General features: G+C 40.9%; 2 protein-coding genes across 4 annotated transcripts in view; one reads left to right on the top strand and one right to left on the bottom strand.

The window, feature by feature from the left end:
• Positions 1 to 396: 396 nt before the first annotated feature.
• Positions 397 to 9985, top strand: PDCD6 (programmed cell death 6). Of its 2 annotated transcripts, none has more exons than XM_066560746.1 (6): positions 397 to 518; positions 3414 to 3475; positions 6528 to 6572; positions 7571 to 7729; positions 8386 to 8495; positions 9426 to 9985. In XM_066560746.1, exons 1-6 carry the CDS (start codon positions 427 to 429, stop codon positions 9522 to 9524), a joined length of 567 nt encoding a protein of 188 aa, XP_066416843.1. In that variant the 5' UTR covers positions 397 to 426; the 3' UTR covers positions 9525 to 9985. The 2 variants fall into 2 exon arrangements, with proteins under 2 accessions (XP_066416843.1, XP_066416853.1); XM_066560756.1 differs by having other exon boundaries at positions 7571 to 7723.
• Positions 9986 to 12572: 2587 nt separating this feature from the next.
• LOC136563405 (uncharacterized) overlaps positions 12573 to 16460 on the bottom strand; it is a 28454-nt gene continuing 24566 nt past the window's right edge. For both annotated transcript variants that reach the window (XM_066560769.1, XM_066560778.1), the window contains 3 exons: positions 15820 to 15925; positions 14515 to 15414; positions 12573 to 13761 (listed from right to left, as the gene is read on the bottom strand). In XM_066560769.1, the coding sequence (XP_066416866.1) occupies positions 13706 to 13761; positions 14515 to 15414; positions 15820 to 15925 (1062 nt within the window). In that variant the 3' untranslated portion in view covers positions 12573 to 13705. The remainder of the gene's footprint in view (positions 13762 to 14514; positions 15415 to 15819; positions 15926 to 16460) is intronic.

The following is a 16460-nucleotide window of genomic DNA, read 5'->3' on the forward strand; positions in this document are numbered from 1 at the left end:
TCCTCTCAGCGATGGTGCAGAGGCAACTCTTGGATGTCAAACTTATGCTCCTTCCCCTCCAGGACACGCCAGCTTCGCTCAGTGGGGAGCGATCGCTCACAGGGACGGCTCCTGCCCTTGCCGGAACCTTCGTGAGGGAGGGCGGCGGCTCGTGGCGGGGTGGGTCCGCCACTCCCAGGGCGCGGATCCCCGCGCGCCGCGCTAAGGTCGTGCCGCAGCCCCGCCTCGATGCCTCCCTCTCCCGGTGCCTCCCTCTCCCGGTGCCTCCCGGCGGGAGGGGCCAGAGTCCCCGCCCCGCGCCGCAGGACCCGGCTCCGCTTGGGATTCCCCTCCGCGCGGCGGGGCAGGGCGCGCCGTGACGTCACGGGCGCGCTGCGTCAGGGGCGGCCGGTGTCGGCGGCGCGCGGGGCGGGCGCGCGCGGGGCTATGGCGGCGGGGTACCAACAGCGGCCCAACGGCGGCGGCGGCGCCCCCGGCGCCCTGCCCGACCCCTCCTTCCTGTGGAGCGTCTTCCAGAGGTGAGCCCCGCCGCCACCGCCCGCCCGGCGGGCAGCGGGCCCGGCAGGCAGCGGGCAGAGGGAGGTGCCGGAAGCGGGTCGGGTGTGCGGGAGTCCGGGCACCGGCCCGGCGCGTCCAGCGCGGGGTTTGGCTGCCGGGGCAGCGCTGTGGACATCGCGGTGGATTCCCCGTGGGAGGATCTGTAGGAAAGGGCTGGGGAGGAGTAAATGTGGCTGTGTTTTATAACGAGGGTAAAGGGGATCGGTGGGACGGTAACCTTGAAAGCGCTGAAGTAATTTTTAACCTGAGGTTGCAGGAAGGATAGTTAGGTGTGGAGGATCAGCGTAGCAGCACAGGGAAGGCTTGTAAAAAGGAATCGGATAAATGGTAATGGGAGACTTTAAAGCTACCAATGACAAGACATAGCTGCACCAGGGGACGTTTATGTTGGATATCGGGAAGAATTTCTTCTCAGCAAGGGTGGTTGGACATTGGAACGGGCTGCCCAGGGAGGTGGTGGAGTCACCGTCCCTGGAGGTGTTTGAGGAAAGGCAGGACGTGGCACTCAGTGCCATGGGCTAGTTGACACGGTGGTGTTGGGTCATAGGTTGGACTTGATGATCTCAGAGGTCTTTTCCAAGCCAAAGGATTCTGTGAAGTATTCTCTTGAATTCTCCTGGAACAGGGGGACCTGCAAGGGAGTTAGCAAGCTTGTGCTAAACTAACACACTGGCAAGATCCTATTAGTAAGGAAGCCAAAGGAGATTTCCCAACTATGTCTTGTTGAGGAAACTCAGGAGGTGCTGACATTGGATCCATTTTTATGAGAGATGAGTCAAGACAGATCTTCTGACACAAGCAGCAGCAAGAAGAGGTTAAGCAGTAGACAAAGAGTACTAAGTTTCTAAAACTGGCTGATATTTACAGAGTGACTCAGGAATGCAGCAGCTTACCTACCCAGCCTGCTGTAAAACAACTTCCTCTGAGGACTCGGCAGAGGCATGCAAGAAGCTGTTTCTCTTTTTAAAGGGTCCAGAAACAGATCAGCAATCTGGCTTCTGCACCAGGAAAATCAGTAAAAATATTTTAAATAATGTAGTTAGTCGGGAGAGTTGCATGGCTTTTGTTGAAAAGATTTCTTCTGGCAGACTGCTGTATAAATCCTGGACTGTGTTTAGTAAGGATTGGATAGGGATATGATGGCTGGAATTGTAGCAATTCATATAATCTGTATGCTTTCCAAAAATACTCCCAACACTATCAAAAGGCCCTTGAAGAAATTCAGTAAAGGTGGAATGAATGGAAGCATTCTTTAGTGGATGGAAAACTGACTGAAGGGTGTGTGTGTGTGGTCATGCACCACACGGACAGATGGAGCTCTCCTGGGATCTTTGTGTAATCTGTTCAGGAGCAGCTGGGAAAAAGAGAGTAGGTTTAGATTGGATGGTGGGAAGAGGTTTTACACTGTGGGTGTGGTGAAGCACTGGAACTGGTTGCCCAGAGAAGCTGTGGCTGCCCCATTCCCTGGAAGTGTTTAAGGCCAGGCTGGATGGAGCTCTGAGCCATCTGGTGTAACTGTAGGCGTCCCTGCCCACAGCCAGGGGATTGGAACTTGGTGATCTTTTAGGTGCCTTTCAACCCAAACCATTCTGTGGTTCTCTGATTCTGTGAAAAGAGGGTGAGTGGTCAGGTGATGTTTACTGATTCCTGCAGTAACTGAGGCCTGTGAATGTTTGCAGGAGCACCTTACAGTCCTGAATGACAGGGCTGTATCAGCCTCTCATGGCCAGATCATGATCCCTGTGTGACAGGTGATCCCCATATGTCAGGTGGAATCAGAGTAGAATCCTGATGTCCATGAGGAAAACCCATTCTAATTTTGCATAATTTTATTTATAAAATGAATGTGCTGACTGATGATGCTCAGGAACAAGACAAGTAGGTGATAATGCATTTTCATGAAAATATCAGCTTAGGACTTGGTAACTGCTCATTAAATGTAAAAAATGTTCACAATACTAAGAAGAGAAACAGATTATAAAGGGGAATATCTATTTGTAATTGAAATCTTTGCAATTTATGCTTGCAATTTTAGTTTTGCATGCAGGTTACATAATTCTTAGAGATGGGGAAGGAAGCAATAGAATGAACTGAAAGTGTTTTGAAAAAGACAGCAAGAGCTAAAGGAAAAGAAGATCAGGGTCTGTGAATAGGGATCAGCTGAGTGGGACTCTGGTTGGGGTAGTAAATGAGGGGAAATGAAACTGTCATTCCAAGGGGAACATCCTTGTATGAAATGGAAGGAAGTCCCCACCACCTTCAGATACCCTTCTAAAGAAGTCATGATCATTCTTTATTTGGGCAGAAATTACTTGAATCATTAATTTTAGCACAAACTTGAATCATTAAGACAATGGACTGTGAAGGCTCAGTGGAAGCTGGAGCCTGCCTGTGCTTTTGCCTCTTTGAACCCCTTTGCAGGGGTTTGAGTCTTTCAGTGCTTTGGTCACATTAGTGACTTACTCTCCACTGCCAGCATGTGAGAGGCTGGGTGACAAACCTGTTGCTCCAGTTTGTGAAACAGATAGCTCACTACTGTGGCATTAGGCATTTCGTGGATTTAACCAGCATGTGTGCTCTGCAGTTCTCTTAAACAGAAATAAATAAAAATACTGCCTTGTGGAGAGCATGCCCAAACCATTTCATTGTCAGTGTTTCTGTGGGTCTCTTCACTCATAAGTCTTGCAGTTTTCTTTGGAGCTTTTATCATGTTCCAGAGACTTTTCAGGAAAATAATAATCTCATCTGGTGAGTAAGAAGCAGAATGTCAAAGTCTTCAGTAAGTGGAACCTGTTAATTTCAGCCATTTAAAGCTTACTACCTGGTTTGGTTTTGTTTTGTTTTTCTTTTCCCAGAGTTGATAAAGACAGGAGTGGAATAATATGTGATAATGAACTTCAGCAGGCATTATCCAATGGTAAGTCTGTCAATAAGCCGTAAGGTAGTTCATTGTAAACTTCATGATAAATTTGTTGTGAGAGTGGTTACTTGATGCTGTGATTCTTTGTATGGAAGGGGGTGGGAAGTGTTCCTACCACTCACTAATTACTATTTAATCTACAGCAAAAGGCTGGTAAGGGAAAAATGAACAATCCTTATGAGTTTTTTGTTTGTTTGTTCTAAACTGAATATCTATTGTAACCATTACTGGTCTGTATTCTGAGGAATGAGGGCGTGCACATCCCTTTTTTCCCAGCTCTGCTTCCTAGAAATCATAACCAGTGATTCATAGATTCCTTGCTCATCACTACTGAACCTTTGTTTTTTTAACCAGAACCAGTGTATAACCTGGGCAAAGCTGTTTACAACCAGCCTTTTCATTGCACATAATTTATTTTTCATACAGTATGGTACAGGAAATAAAGTATGTTTAGGGTTTTTCCTAACAGAGTAGAAAGATGCACTCTAGTATTAAAACTTCCTAGTAGTCATTTCCTTGTAATACTCAAAGAAACTAGTGTATTGTGAAATAACTCATGGAAACAAAAAATGAAACATTTTTCCAGTAGCCTATTTTTACTTTCCTCCCATCACTCAGGGTGGGTAGGGTTGTACTCTGTGGGGTTTTTTTCTGTTTGGAAATCTGAAAAAAGGGCATATTCAGGCTGTTTGTCCACCTTTGAGTCCATACCAAGTTCCCCTTCTCCCAAAGTTTATTCCTTTATCCCTCCTGTGCTTTGTGACTGAGAAGGGCTTAAACTGATGTTGTGAGCTGCAGCACATACTGTCTCTGGCTGAAGGGCCCATTTTTGTAAGTGATTGCCTGACTTGAATAAATTTAATAAATTAATTATTAATTTATAAGGTCCTATTCAGTAAAACTGCAGTCTTGTAACTAAACTGGATATACTAGAATATTTGTTTAATGATGTATCTGATAAATTAAAAGCAATGTGTTATGGCTGCCAGAACTGATCCTAATTAAAATTTTGAATAAAATCTTTAGCAAAAACTAAGTTAAATTAAGTCACCATTTTAATTTAGATTACAATGCTGTTTAGAGCTGTGAGAAACTGTCATTTCAAATTTTACCTGCTGATTTAAATTTTTTATATGTTAAATATTTTCTCATATGAACCTGCCACTTTTAATTTTATGTATTTTAAATATCTCCTCATATGATTGAATTTAAGGGTAATAGGCAGTGATGAATATCTGAGTTCTTTTCTTTCCTTATTTACAGTGTAGATTAGAAGTTTCAGTGCTTTGCAGTTATGAAGAATGCCTACCAAGTGTTAGACAAAATATTTACAGAACTGTAAGCTTCCTGCATTCCAAGAGATTCTAGATCTTGTACACCAAAGTCACTAACAATTCACTATATTATTTTCAAAATATATCCTCTAGTGGTTGTTTGTGCATGGCTGTCCTGTAATTTAACATGGGCTAAAATAATGTTATGTGTTTATTTCTAAAACATTAAAAAATTCTGCATTGTGCTCATTGACATTTGAAGTTCAGTGTGGTTTTGACAATTTGACATTTTCAACCTGTGAAGTTTATGCAGATAACAGTGTGCTTACGTGGGAGGGGCTGATCATCATTTTGTCTAACTGTTTGCACAGTAAAATCCTTTGCTTCCTTCTTGTTTTCTTCTGTGCCGCTGTGGGAAGTGAACACTAGAGTCAGGAGAGGAGAGACAGGGACAGTCTTCACTGTTTATTGGAATAGTATGAAATCAGTACAGTTCTTCACCTCTGGAGTTGCTCAGATTTCATTCTGTGGAGGCTCTATGAATCATTTGAATGTTTCAAGATGAAATAAGTTAACTTTCAGACTGTATTTTCACTTTTCCTCTTATTCTGTTCAGTGTTAAATCCTGGCAACTTATTAATTCCATTATTTCTTTTTTTTTTTTTGAGGAAACACACAGCTCAAAGGTTCTCATATTCTCTGTCTAAAATACTGCTTCAACATTTTCAGAGCCATTTTTCCTTTTCTCTTTATGTGCAAAGAGAAAAGGACCTGCCTACAGTGCAGGGCTCTCCCTGTGAGTTACATCACTGCCATGACCCAGCAAAGCCAAGTGCCGGATGCCAGGGATCCCAGCCCAGCCCTTCTGCCGGGATTTGCGGTCACCTGACACAGCCCTGGGAGCGCCTCTGCTCTGCCCTCGGCTCACCGACTCCTTTGTGGGCTCCTGCAGGCAGCCACAGTTCATTGTGTGCTGCTTCGTGCTCCTGGTTCCTTCACAGTCTCTGGAGAACCCATGGTGAAATTCTAGATGAGGCACGGGATTCCTTTGTTTAAAGCGTAATGCTTCCTAGCGCTTGGGAATGCTCTCCACCAAGTGAAAACAGTTTCATAATGACAAGCCTCTAAATACTCAGAGAAGTACAGAGCTCCTCTCCAGATAATTACTGCTCAGGCCCTTTCAAGCAGCAACATTTCTTGGTCTAAAAATACTAATTCAAAGTAACACTTAATTGTTTTAGCAGTGGATGAGGTGGGATTTGTACTGAACTACTCTAAGCTGCAATGTATGGTTATGCCATGTTGGGAACTCTTTCTGTCAGAAATGAAATGCCCTGGAGTAGTCCTGGAGAAAGGAAATGAGCAGATGGGTTTTTACTGAGGAACAGATATGAGGCCTTGATTGAGCTACATTTAGAACACTTCTGCTCCTGTCATAGAAAAGAGGTACTTCAGTTCAGATCTTGATTTTTATCCAATACCTCCTGACAGCCTGGAATGAAAAAGTCCTTAGATCTTCCAAGGTTTGTTCGATTTTTTTTGTTACAGCCTTAAAATGCTGGTTTCTGTGTGGTGTTTGGGAAGCACTGGTCTGAAGTCATCTCTGAATGGTGAAACTTTCTTATTTCCAATCAGCCTTATTTTTATTATGCCAGCTCCATGTCACATAGCTCTGAATTCACTGTTCTTAACTGATTTGTTTGGTTGGTTTTTGCATTTTTTTTTAAACATTGATGAATTCTTAATTTTTAACTAAGTAATTCTTTCTATTTCAGGCACGTGGACTCCATTTAATCCAGCAACAGTCAGGTCAATTCTTGGTGAGTGTAGTTGTGTGATGTGACATAGTCCTAAGATAATGTTTTGTGATCTGTTCAGCTGATTGATTGAGAATGCTCTCAATTGCTACACTGTTTTTTTTTCCCCTCAGAATGCCCAGCAATAGTAAGTTAAATTATTTTCCCTTTTGATTAATAGAGAATGCCCTTTGCATACACACATGTGCACTTGTCAAAGTAGCCTGAGAAAATGTTACTGCATAATTGATTAGATAATAAATGTAATTTATGCATGAGGAGATTGTTATCTTAAATTTTCTAAAAAGACATTATGTAAGTTGTCTTGGGAAGTAGTTTTTCCTATCTTGAATTTAAGCCTATGTTTTACTCCAAAAATACCAAACAGAAGCTTTACAATGTTTGAATTCTGTTAGTGTCTAAACTAATTGCCAATAATGTGGAAGGTGATGGTGGTAGAACAGAAGGATGAAGATTCAAGCACAATAAATCAAATATTTTCTATCACACAGTTCATAAATCCAAGGACTACATTTTTTGCTTTGTTCTCAATAAGTGTTCAGCAGCAGTCTGAGTTCCATTGCTGGGTGACATGTAAAGATAACAGTATGAGTAAATCAAATGCAGATGAATATCCCAGCACTCTTGGAAATTATGTAAGACTTTTTAATGTGTCCTTAGAAAAGAACAGTCCACCCCTCTGCCCATTTTGATTTATTACTGGATGATCAGTCAAGCCCTCAGTATTTTTGAACTGAAAATTAAAACCTCGGAAAAATAAACATTCTGTGATTTATTCTGGTTTTTTTTTCTCACTTGATTGTTTTTTCCTTCAGTGGGTGACTGCTTGTTTTTTCTTGGCAGGACTTTCCAAATTACCACTTGCATTTTAGCAGTTTCTTTTCTCTCTTCAGTACCTTCCACAGAGCACTCTTGATATCTACACTCTTGATATCTACTCAGATCTTGCTGAGGAGTTGTATGACTAAAGTTTTATATGTGTTTCTTACTTTTTATTTCAGGCATGTTTGACAGAGAAAACAAAGGGGGTGTGAACTTCAATGAATTCACAGGAGTCTGGAAATACATCACAGACTGGCAGAATGTCTTTCGAACGTATGACAGAGACAATTCTGGAATGATTGACAAAAATGAACTAAAGCAAGCACTAACAGGTTTTGGTAATTCATTAGTGATTACAGTTTTTATGACTGGGTTATGTCATAGAGCTGTAGTGCTCTGACAAACGTGACTAAAAATGAGGCAGGTGAAGGGCAGCTTTCCTTTTAGGTATAAGGTCCCTTTTAACGATGTCCATGCCAGAGGCACATGTTTTTTAAAGATCTTTTCTTAAATAGAGAAAAAGGAAGACATTCCACACATGTCCTGACACATCCAGTTCCAGTCTCCTCTGTGACAAGCTCTGAAAGGGTTACCAGTGTATCAGGCTAAGTCTGAACTAACAGGGTACTTGATAGAACTTGCCACTTTTTAAAACAAGGCCAGCTGTCCGTGCTGTGAGAGCATTCTGATGGCTAAGGAACTTGCATTCCAGTCACTTCATCTGTAAAGACTTGAACTGCAGCCCTGAACCATTCCCTCAATCAAACAGTCACCTTAATCTGTAATTATAGTTACTGTGACTCTGTATATAACTATTATTGAGCATGGGTTTTATTGCATGCATCTTAGTTTACAGAGATATTTACCAAAAAATAGTCATTGTAACTCCTTACTGTTTTCTGGTTTTGTTACACATGCCTGCTAAACAACCTTGTTCTTTTTATAGAAGGACTGCAGTAATTGAAACCTTCTAAAGTATTTCTCTTTTTCCAAGGTTACCGACTGTCTGATCAGTTCTATGATATCCTTATTCGGAAATTTGACAGACAAGGAAAAGGACAAGTTGCTTTTGATGATTTTATTCAGTGCTGTGTTGTTCTACAGGTAAGAAAGGAGATGTACTTTGATGTCAATTAAAAAAAAAAAAACCCCTTTTCTTAAGCTTTTCTGGTTCTCATTTTAACAGTGGATCAGAACTTGCTATTTTATTTATAGTGAGCCGTTTGAACTAAGTATATGCTAAGTGCTAGAAACATCTTTGTGTATTGGTCTTCTTCAGTAATTCCTTTATGTCTCAAGTAAATTTGATACAATATGTGAGGTACAAAAAAGTGTAAAATAGTATCAATGTTTGACACTGTCTGTTAGTTTAATACAGACTTCAGAGCTGGTCTTGCAAGGGTAATGGTCAAAATGCACAAAAACCCTTCCAATCTTTCAGTGACACAGAGAGTGAGAGAAAGAGAAAGAACATGGGAGGAAAGCAGTTCCCTGTAAAAGTCGCATCTCTGTTACTTAGACACATCAGTCACCTTTGCATTCATTTGCAATACAAGGCAATTATGGTTAGTTGTAGACTTGAACTCTGCTAAAAAGGGCTTTAAATGGAATAATCACTCAGCTGTTGTTAATGAAACCATGCTGGCAGTTGTTCTGGTCCTTTTCTGTACTGCCTGGTATCTCTGGGGCTACACAGAGACACCTCAGATGGCAATGGCACATGAAGCATATTTGCCTAGAAGGAGAGATATGTGCAAGGTATGCATTGGATTCTGTTTCCAGATGACTCAAACATTGCATTGTTTTCCCCCCTGCTTTAAAGTCAGTTATAAAAAGCTGTCTGGTCTATATAGAAGGTAGCCTTAGGTATTGCATTATTATTGCAGTGAGCTGTCTTTATATGTAAGATTGTAAAATGGCTACAGGGGGGATGAACAGAAAGGGTTCATAAAGCCCAGGTGGCAAGGGGAGTGTGTAGCAGTCTGAAGCTTCCCCTAGAACAAAAATGTCTATTATTTTTTCTCTCCTCCTCAGAGGCTGACTGATGTGTTTCGCCGATACGACACTGACCAGGATGGCTGGATTCAGGTGTCCTATGAGCAGTACCTTTCCATGGTCTTCAGCATCGTATGACATGGATAACCAGGAATTGCACACTGGCATTACATAGACTGGAGTTGCCAAATCATCCTCTACTGAATAAGATTATTTATGTATTATAATGGATGTAACATCACATTCTTAAATTTTGTATGTTGGTAATCATCGTCAGAATCTGTACTTAAGTTGGTTTTATTTTGTATTATTGTATGATATGACCATCTCTGCTTACTGTAGTACAGAAAGCACAGAATCTAGATTTAACCAGTACAATGTTGAGCTCTTACACATATCCTTACCTCTTACACATATCCTGCATGGGAAAAATGACTCTTTAGAAATGCCAAATTAAAATCATGCTTGTTAGTTTATATCAGTTGAAAGCCAGAAGTTGCACAACATGTTTTGCATGTGCCTTACTTTTATAAGAGTTTAATGTATTAATTTTTAAATACAGAATTTAAAATTAAGTAAAAATACCAGGTCAACTTTTAGTCTGTTTCACTTTTGTACAGCTTTAAGGGGATGGTGATTTTATTTCTGTATTCTCATTTTCTATGATTCAGGGATCTCTCCACTTGGATGGCCTTTTTTATTTTATTTTCTAGCTGCCTCCTTCTTTCAGGGTATCCTTGGGATGGCTTCAAGTACAACTTCTTCTCCCCTGTGAAAAAGGTCACACTGCATCTCCCTTGAAAAGTTCCCACAAAAATGAACTGTGACTCTGAATATGCTCCTTTTGCTTAGTTGTTCCATTTGACATCAGAAGTCTTCCTTTTTGTGCTGAAGCACTTATTTGAAGTGGCTTTGAACTGACAGTCAGACATTCTTGTAACTTTACCCTACATCTCACCATTTACATCTAATGAGAGAGAGTGGAAAAACTCAAGCCAGATGAGCAAGACAAGTAATGACTGTCACACACCATCTCTTACAGTAACTCTTGGAGGAAACAAAGACAACGAGAGTTACAGTGTTACTTCCAGGTGACCCTGAGATTGGCTCAGATGGTCACAGAATGGTACAAATGACACCCAGGTCACATGGTCAGTCTCTGTATGGGCCAATGGTCCATTCACTGAACAGCTGGACTTAGTGATCCTTGTGGACTCTTTCCAACTCAGATGATTCTGAGTCTGTGTCTCACCCAGACTAGTGTCTGATGTCAGGGTGAAGGCAGCAAAGTGGCCACTGTGCAACTGTTACAAAACATTTCTCATGTAAAGAAGCTGCTACTATTTGTCAAGTGACACGCAGAGCCTTAGTGACAGCTCAGCAACACTGAACACTCTTCTGGTATGTGGGGGAAAACCCATGGCCCCCAAAGCATCAGCACACTGAAACAAGGAGATCCCCCAAAGCACTCTGGGTGTCCTCACCCAAAAGGTAAGGAATTGGTTTTGGGTCAGGGGGGAGATCAGGAGTAACAACCAGTGTCAGAAACCACCTCATCCACCAGCTGTGAAAGTTACTTATGTTGAAGAAAATCAGGGAAAAGGCTTCCACCAGTTACTCTTTGAACCTTCCCTCCCTGGAATGCTGAGATAATAACTATATATGCTCTCTCCAGAAACAAAACAGAAGAGAATTCTTTTGAGAATTTCTGGGCTCAAAAGAGCTCCCCTGTTTCTTTCCACTAAGGAAGCTGCCCCTCTGGATCATACATCCACATAAAATCTAGTAATTCTGGGAAGTGTTTTGAGGAGTAAGTCCATGGTACAAACTAAAAAACTGCAATCTGAGAAACTTCCCAAGTTGTCTGTCCTGAAAGGTGTCTCCATGTCCAGCTGGCCTTGTTGTATTTCACTGCCTTTGGTGCAGAACAGCTGACTCCAGCACGTCCTAAAGGAGCATCACTGATGCAGAGAATCATCAAGGTGGCTCTGGATGGGAACAACTCTTGTCCCACTGGGAAACACACTTCTAAAGGTATGAAAGCAGGTACACCACAGACCAAGAAACTGACTAAAAGTAGACCATTTATCCCCAGTCCAAGACATGTTCCAGTCTGGGCTTTTGTCACTGGCATTTCAGGGAAACTGGAAATTTGCTCCAAGGGCTCGGGTGCATTCTGAGAACTACTGCCTCCATGCCAAGGCCTGTGATGTAGCTGCAGTGGTGCTGATGGGTGCCAGGCTTCTGGTGCTGCTCTGCAGGCTGGCAGGAGCTACATTGTGAGGTGGTTTCTTAAAGAAGGATTGGAGTCTAGACAGAGTTCTGCTCCCATTCTATACTACATAGGAGCAAGATATGGTAATGGGTTTTCTTGGAAGTAAGAAGTACTCAGCACTCTACAGTTCAGGAAAGCTTCAGTAAATCAATGCTGTCTTACTGCTCCAACTCCATTTCCAAGTGCAAGAACTGTTTCCCCAATGCAGGACTCTGCACAACAACAAAGGAAGGACAATAAATGCTGCCCAGAAGGAAAAACTACAGAACCTGTAGGTGGAAAGAGCATCTAATTTGGGTGGAGTTCATCGAGCCACTGGGATGAGCCACTGGGATATACAGTGATGGCAGTAAAATCCAAAAGGGAGTGAGAAATGGGGAAAAGAGTTCTCTGCAACAACCTCAATGAAAAGGTCACAACTTGAATTGACAGAGTTGCAGCAGTAATATTTCCTAGCAACATTTTTTTCTACAGTTTCAGAATTTTACTTGCACTACACCTTCTGTGAGGAAAAAAACTATGCTAGTAACATCTGTGTAAATAACTTCTGGTAATTTTTGAATGTAGATATAATAACTAATCAATCCTATAGACTTGTAAACCAAAACTCTGGCAGACATCTGTGGTAGAAAAAACAATTTTCCCTTTTAAGCAAGAAGGTTCAGTATGTAATTCAGTCCATGGAAGTGTATGGCACAACTTATGAGGTGTGTGATGTTATAAACCACTCCAACACTTCAGTAAGTAGGAGCAGTGAAAAGGAAAACCACTCCAACACTTCAGTAAGTATGAGCAGTGAACAGGAATGAAACACAGTGAATAGGAAGAAAAAGGAAAGTGGATATTTTCAGATGCAGAAACGCAGTAATGACAGAAGGAAAACTAGAGAATTGAGTTTACATGCTCAATAATAAATTATTTGGAGTTGAGTTTTTATTAAAATTTACATAACAAGATCCAAAATGTTTTATGACAGCTCATGAAGACCAACTAACCCTGCTTCAGCACAAGTATTTAATGCACAGAGACACAGTTCCAGCATGAGTGAGAAGAAAAATGATAGTCCACAATGCAGCAGTGAAAAGGAAAACAGACACTCAGGAGTAAACTGTCTCACTTTACTTCTTGTCTTCAGCTCCATGTAAGCTGGTTTTAATTACATAGAGCAGATATCTAAAGCCAGGCATTCATGAGCATGTGGCTCTGATACACCTCATGAACTGGTAAGTACTACTCAGTTAGTACCACAGTTTGTTTATTTTTTCATGTTATTTTATCTGATTGGCTTATGGGTTCTACTATTTCTTAATATGCTTTTGCCAGTAGAAAGAATCAAGAATTTTTATTTTAGCATGGGTCCATCCACCAAATGAGTTTTTAGGATAATTCATAATTATTTCATTTTGAACAACACGATTTAAAAATTTGCATATATTTCACACCATTTCTTAGTCTGCAAACTGTTACATACCAGTCCTCTAGTAGAGGTTACATTTTCCTCATATAGCATCACATTAACATAGAGAGAATACCTATGCTGTGACATTCTCCTTTCTTTGTCTAAACAGAAATGTAGTGTATCATTTTATAAAAATATGCTAATTATAAAGCCTCAAATTAATGGAAATGGCCTTACATTTGTGTGAAGAAAAGTAAACCTGGATTTTCAATTAATATTCTTCCTAAGTAGGTAGCATAAAACCTTTCTTTCTCTTCTGAATTGAGAAGGGTATTAAAAGGATTATTAGCTTTTTGCTGACAGAGTAATTTTAACATATTTTCAAAAAATAACAAAAGATCTTTTTTTTCTGAAATATACTAAGATATAACAAATACATTACAAAAAGCCTAAACAAAATAGTATGTTCACCCATTATGTGCAAGTTCATGTTCCAGCTATATTTCACATGTTAAAAACTTAAACCCTACCTCCCTTTACCTCTCCCAAGCCAGTCAAACACAGTTAAATGTAGTCTCTTTCCTGAAAGCCAAGTGATGGAGATTCTCAAGTCTCTTCATCTGTTTCCAGTTCAGCTGTTGCTCCTTAATCTTTCTCTCTAGCTTCTATTAGCACATTGACGAATGTCTGAATATTTACTTCTGGAAAAGGGCAATAAAGACATTTAGAGTTACTTTTATCTCATAATATTTCCATAATACAGCACAGCAATGTGAATATGAAAGTTTTACCATTAAGTAGCTACCTAATTAATTAACTAATTCTAGTACCAGAAGCATAGTTTGCATTTGTCCAAACTCATGCCCAATGACAGCTATGCAGTAGCATATGCCCACTTCTCTTTAAGTCCCTCTCATAATCTACTTCCAAAGGAGAAACTCTCATTTGGAATAGTAGATCACTATTCTCAACATTAATGACTATTTCTACAGTAACTGGAAAAAAGAAATTGACACTTAATGAACCAGCTCTTTGATAACATTTCTCTTGTTATCCAATGAGTTTTGACTCATTTGGATTATCTGTTATAATGCCATCCAGGCTTGGTTCTGCATGCATTCCAGTATTTTTTTCTTTATGCCAGTACAGTCCCCTCCCATCATTGCAACTCTACCAGTACAACTCACGATACAAACTGCTAGTTAGAAAGATGACCTAGGACAAACCTTTCAATTCAGGAAATTTTTGCACTATCAAAACCTCCTCCCACTCATTGCTCCATCTAGTTGCCAAGAGGCACAGTGCCCTCAGAGAAGCAACAATGCCTTTCTTCAGCTGATACAGATGTGAGCAAAATGAGCTCAACTCCCCTGAACAGCTCACCCTATCTCTGCAACCTCCTGCTTATGTTACAGTAACTTATTTCACATGATGGAAACTAATCACCATCTTACTTTGAAGTGCTGGGTGATATGGAGCCAACTGTTTGAGCATCCTGGTCATTGTAGGTACATCCTTCCCTAGGAGTTTGTTCACAGTGCTGGGAGCAAGACCAACATCAGCTTCATCAAACATCTCTTCTGAGCTTCTGAACTGCTGGTGATCTTGGTACAAACCACTGCCAGAAAATAAGTCCTGATGTGAACTCCAGTCTCTCTGGTAGCCTGATTTCTGATACCTGAATTCTTGACACCTAGATTCCTGCTTCCAGCTAGAATCCTTGTTCCACCTATAGTCCTCATTCCACTCATTCCACCTAGTGTCCTGATGCCACCTGGATCCACCTCTTCCTGAAACAGTAGAAATTGCAGAAGATGTACAAGTATTCACAGATTCATAGTTCTTGTAAGAGGAATAGTTTTGTGAAGCATAATTTGTAAAGTATCTTCCAGATGAAGGATATGAGGCAGAATAATTGGGATAGGATAATTCTTGGTCACTTATATGCCTTGCTTTGGTACACACTTGTTGATTGCTCCATTTTGTATTTTCCCTGCCAAATGAGAGTCTGTTATCACAGAGCTCATTTCCTTGCACATCACTGGACATGTATTCTGCTGAGTACTCCTTCACTGGGCTGCTCTGGTATGAAGAGGCCCCAGGCACCAAATTCATGGAGGGCGCAGAGTTTCTGAGCTGTCTCAGCCATTGGCTGACACCACTGGCAGGAATATCAGGCTCAACAGCAGGAGAGTCCCCGAGCAGAGACACACTTGCAAAGTTGTCAGGTGTCAGATGACAGGAGGATGATCCATCATCTGCTTGGTAACTGTTGGGGTGAGCAGGAGCAAAAGAAGCATCTTCAGAACACTCTTCATACTGAGACAAAAAACCTTGATTCCAGTCAGAACTTCCTGAATAAATAAAGGGTACTTGAAGTTAGCAAAAATATTAAAATACCAGCTGCAAACACAACTACTATGAGATTTTATGATGTGTACTTCTGTTCTTCTCCCATTTCCTGCCTTTATGTCTTAACTGAGTTTTGCATTTTTTTACCCAAAAATTCTAATAGTAAATAGATCAGGAAGGGTTACTGCTTGAATTTCCATAACCTTAACTGCAATAACACTGTTCAGTGAGATAGGGATGTTTTCAGACAGTTAAGTCATTAAAGCTCCAGAAAATTATATCCTGAACTGACTCAGAGGGCACAGACATGCAGTACACCAGCTAAGAAGTACACTGGCTGGCCATAAAAGTAAATTTTCACAATCTGTGCAGGCTCCAGAGTAAACAAACTAGTAGAAAAAAATTACCTTTGTATTCTACATCTGGCCCATAGTGTTCTGGGATGCTTTGCCTTTCTGGAAATTCATCTTGAGGTACTGGCACCAGTGGGCCTAAACTGTTGGTGTAATTATCCTAGGTAAAGCAAAAGGTCAGAACATCTGTTTGCAAATGCAAGAATTTAAGAACTTTACAAATTCTAAAATGCAACAAATTTCCCATAGAAAGTTAGCAAAGTACAATTTTAAGTGATAGCAAAGTCCATGTGAGGGGTGTGTTGTTACCACATTGCACCACTATTTTCCAGTGTTATTTGAAGAGATACTTTCCTGGAGAACAAAAGGAGGTCTCTGGTGAAGACAATGTCTCTTGTTTCAAATTTATTGCCTCATCTCTCTTATCATCACCTGGCTAAAATATAAAACTGCTGCATATGCAAATCCTGCCTCCATCTGGGGAATGCAGAATGGAAGGCCCAGCTGAGAGATTAAGCAACAGAAACAACATTTAACTGGTGCTGGTGGCAGCATTTGCACAGAGATAGTTACTGCAGTTCACCTGACATGGAATATACAATTGAGAAAACAGTCTGAAACAGCTTTCAGAAAAAAATAAATCCTGAATTTTGTGAACCAGTAGCTGCCAGAGTGATTAATCATTTCTTCATAGA

The sequence above is a fragment of the Molothrus aeneus genome, chromosome 1 (genome assembly GCF_037042795.1).
Source record: "Molothrus aeneus isolate 106 chromosome 1, BPBGC_Maene_1.0, whole genome shotgun sequence".
NCBI classification, from domain to species: domain Eukaryota; kingdom Metazoa; phylum Chordata; class Aves; order Passeriformes; family Icteridae; genus Molothrus; species Molothrus aeneus.

Excerpts from the sequence above, each read along its gene's own strand:
- PDCD6 (XM_066560746.1), top strand. The coding sequence starts at position 427 with ATGGCGGCGGGGTACCAACAGCGGCCCAACGGCGGCGGCGGCGCCCCC. Across the intron at positions 6,573-7,570 it reads AACAGTCAGGTCAATTCTTG|GCATGTTTGACAGAGAAAAC; the intron begins GTGAGTGTAGTT and ends TTTTTATTTCAG. Across the intron at positions 7,730-8,385 it reads GCAAGCACTAACAGGTTTTG|GTTACCGACTGTCTGATCAG; the intron begins GTAATTCATTAG and ends TCTTTTTCCAAG.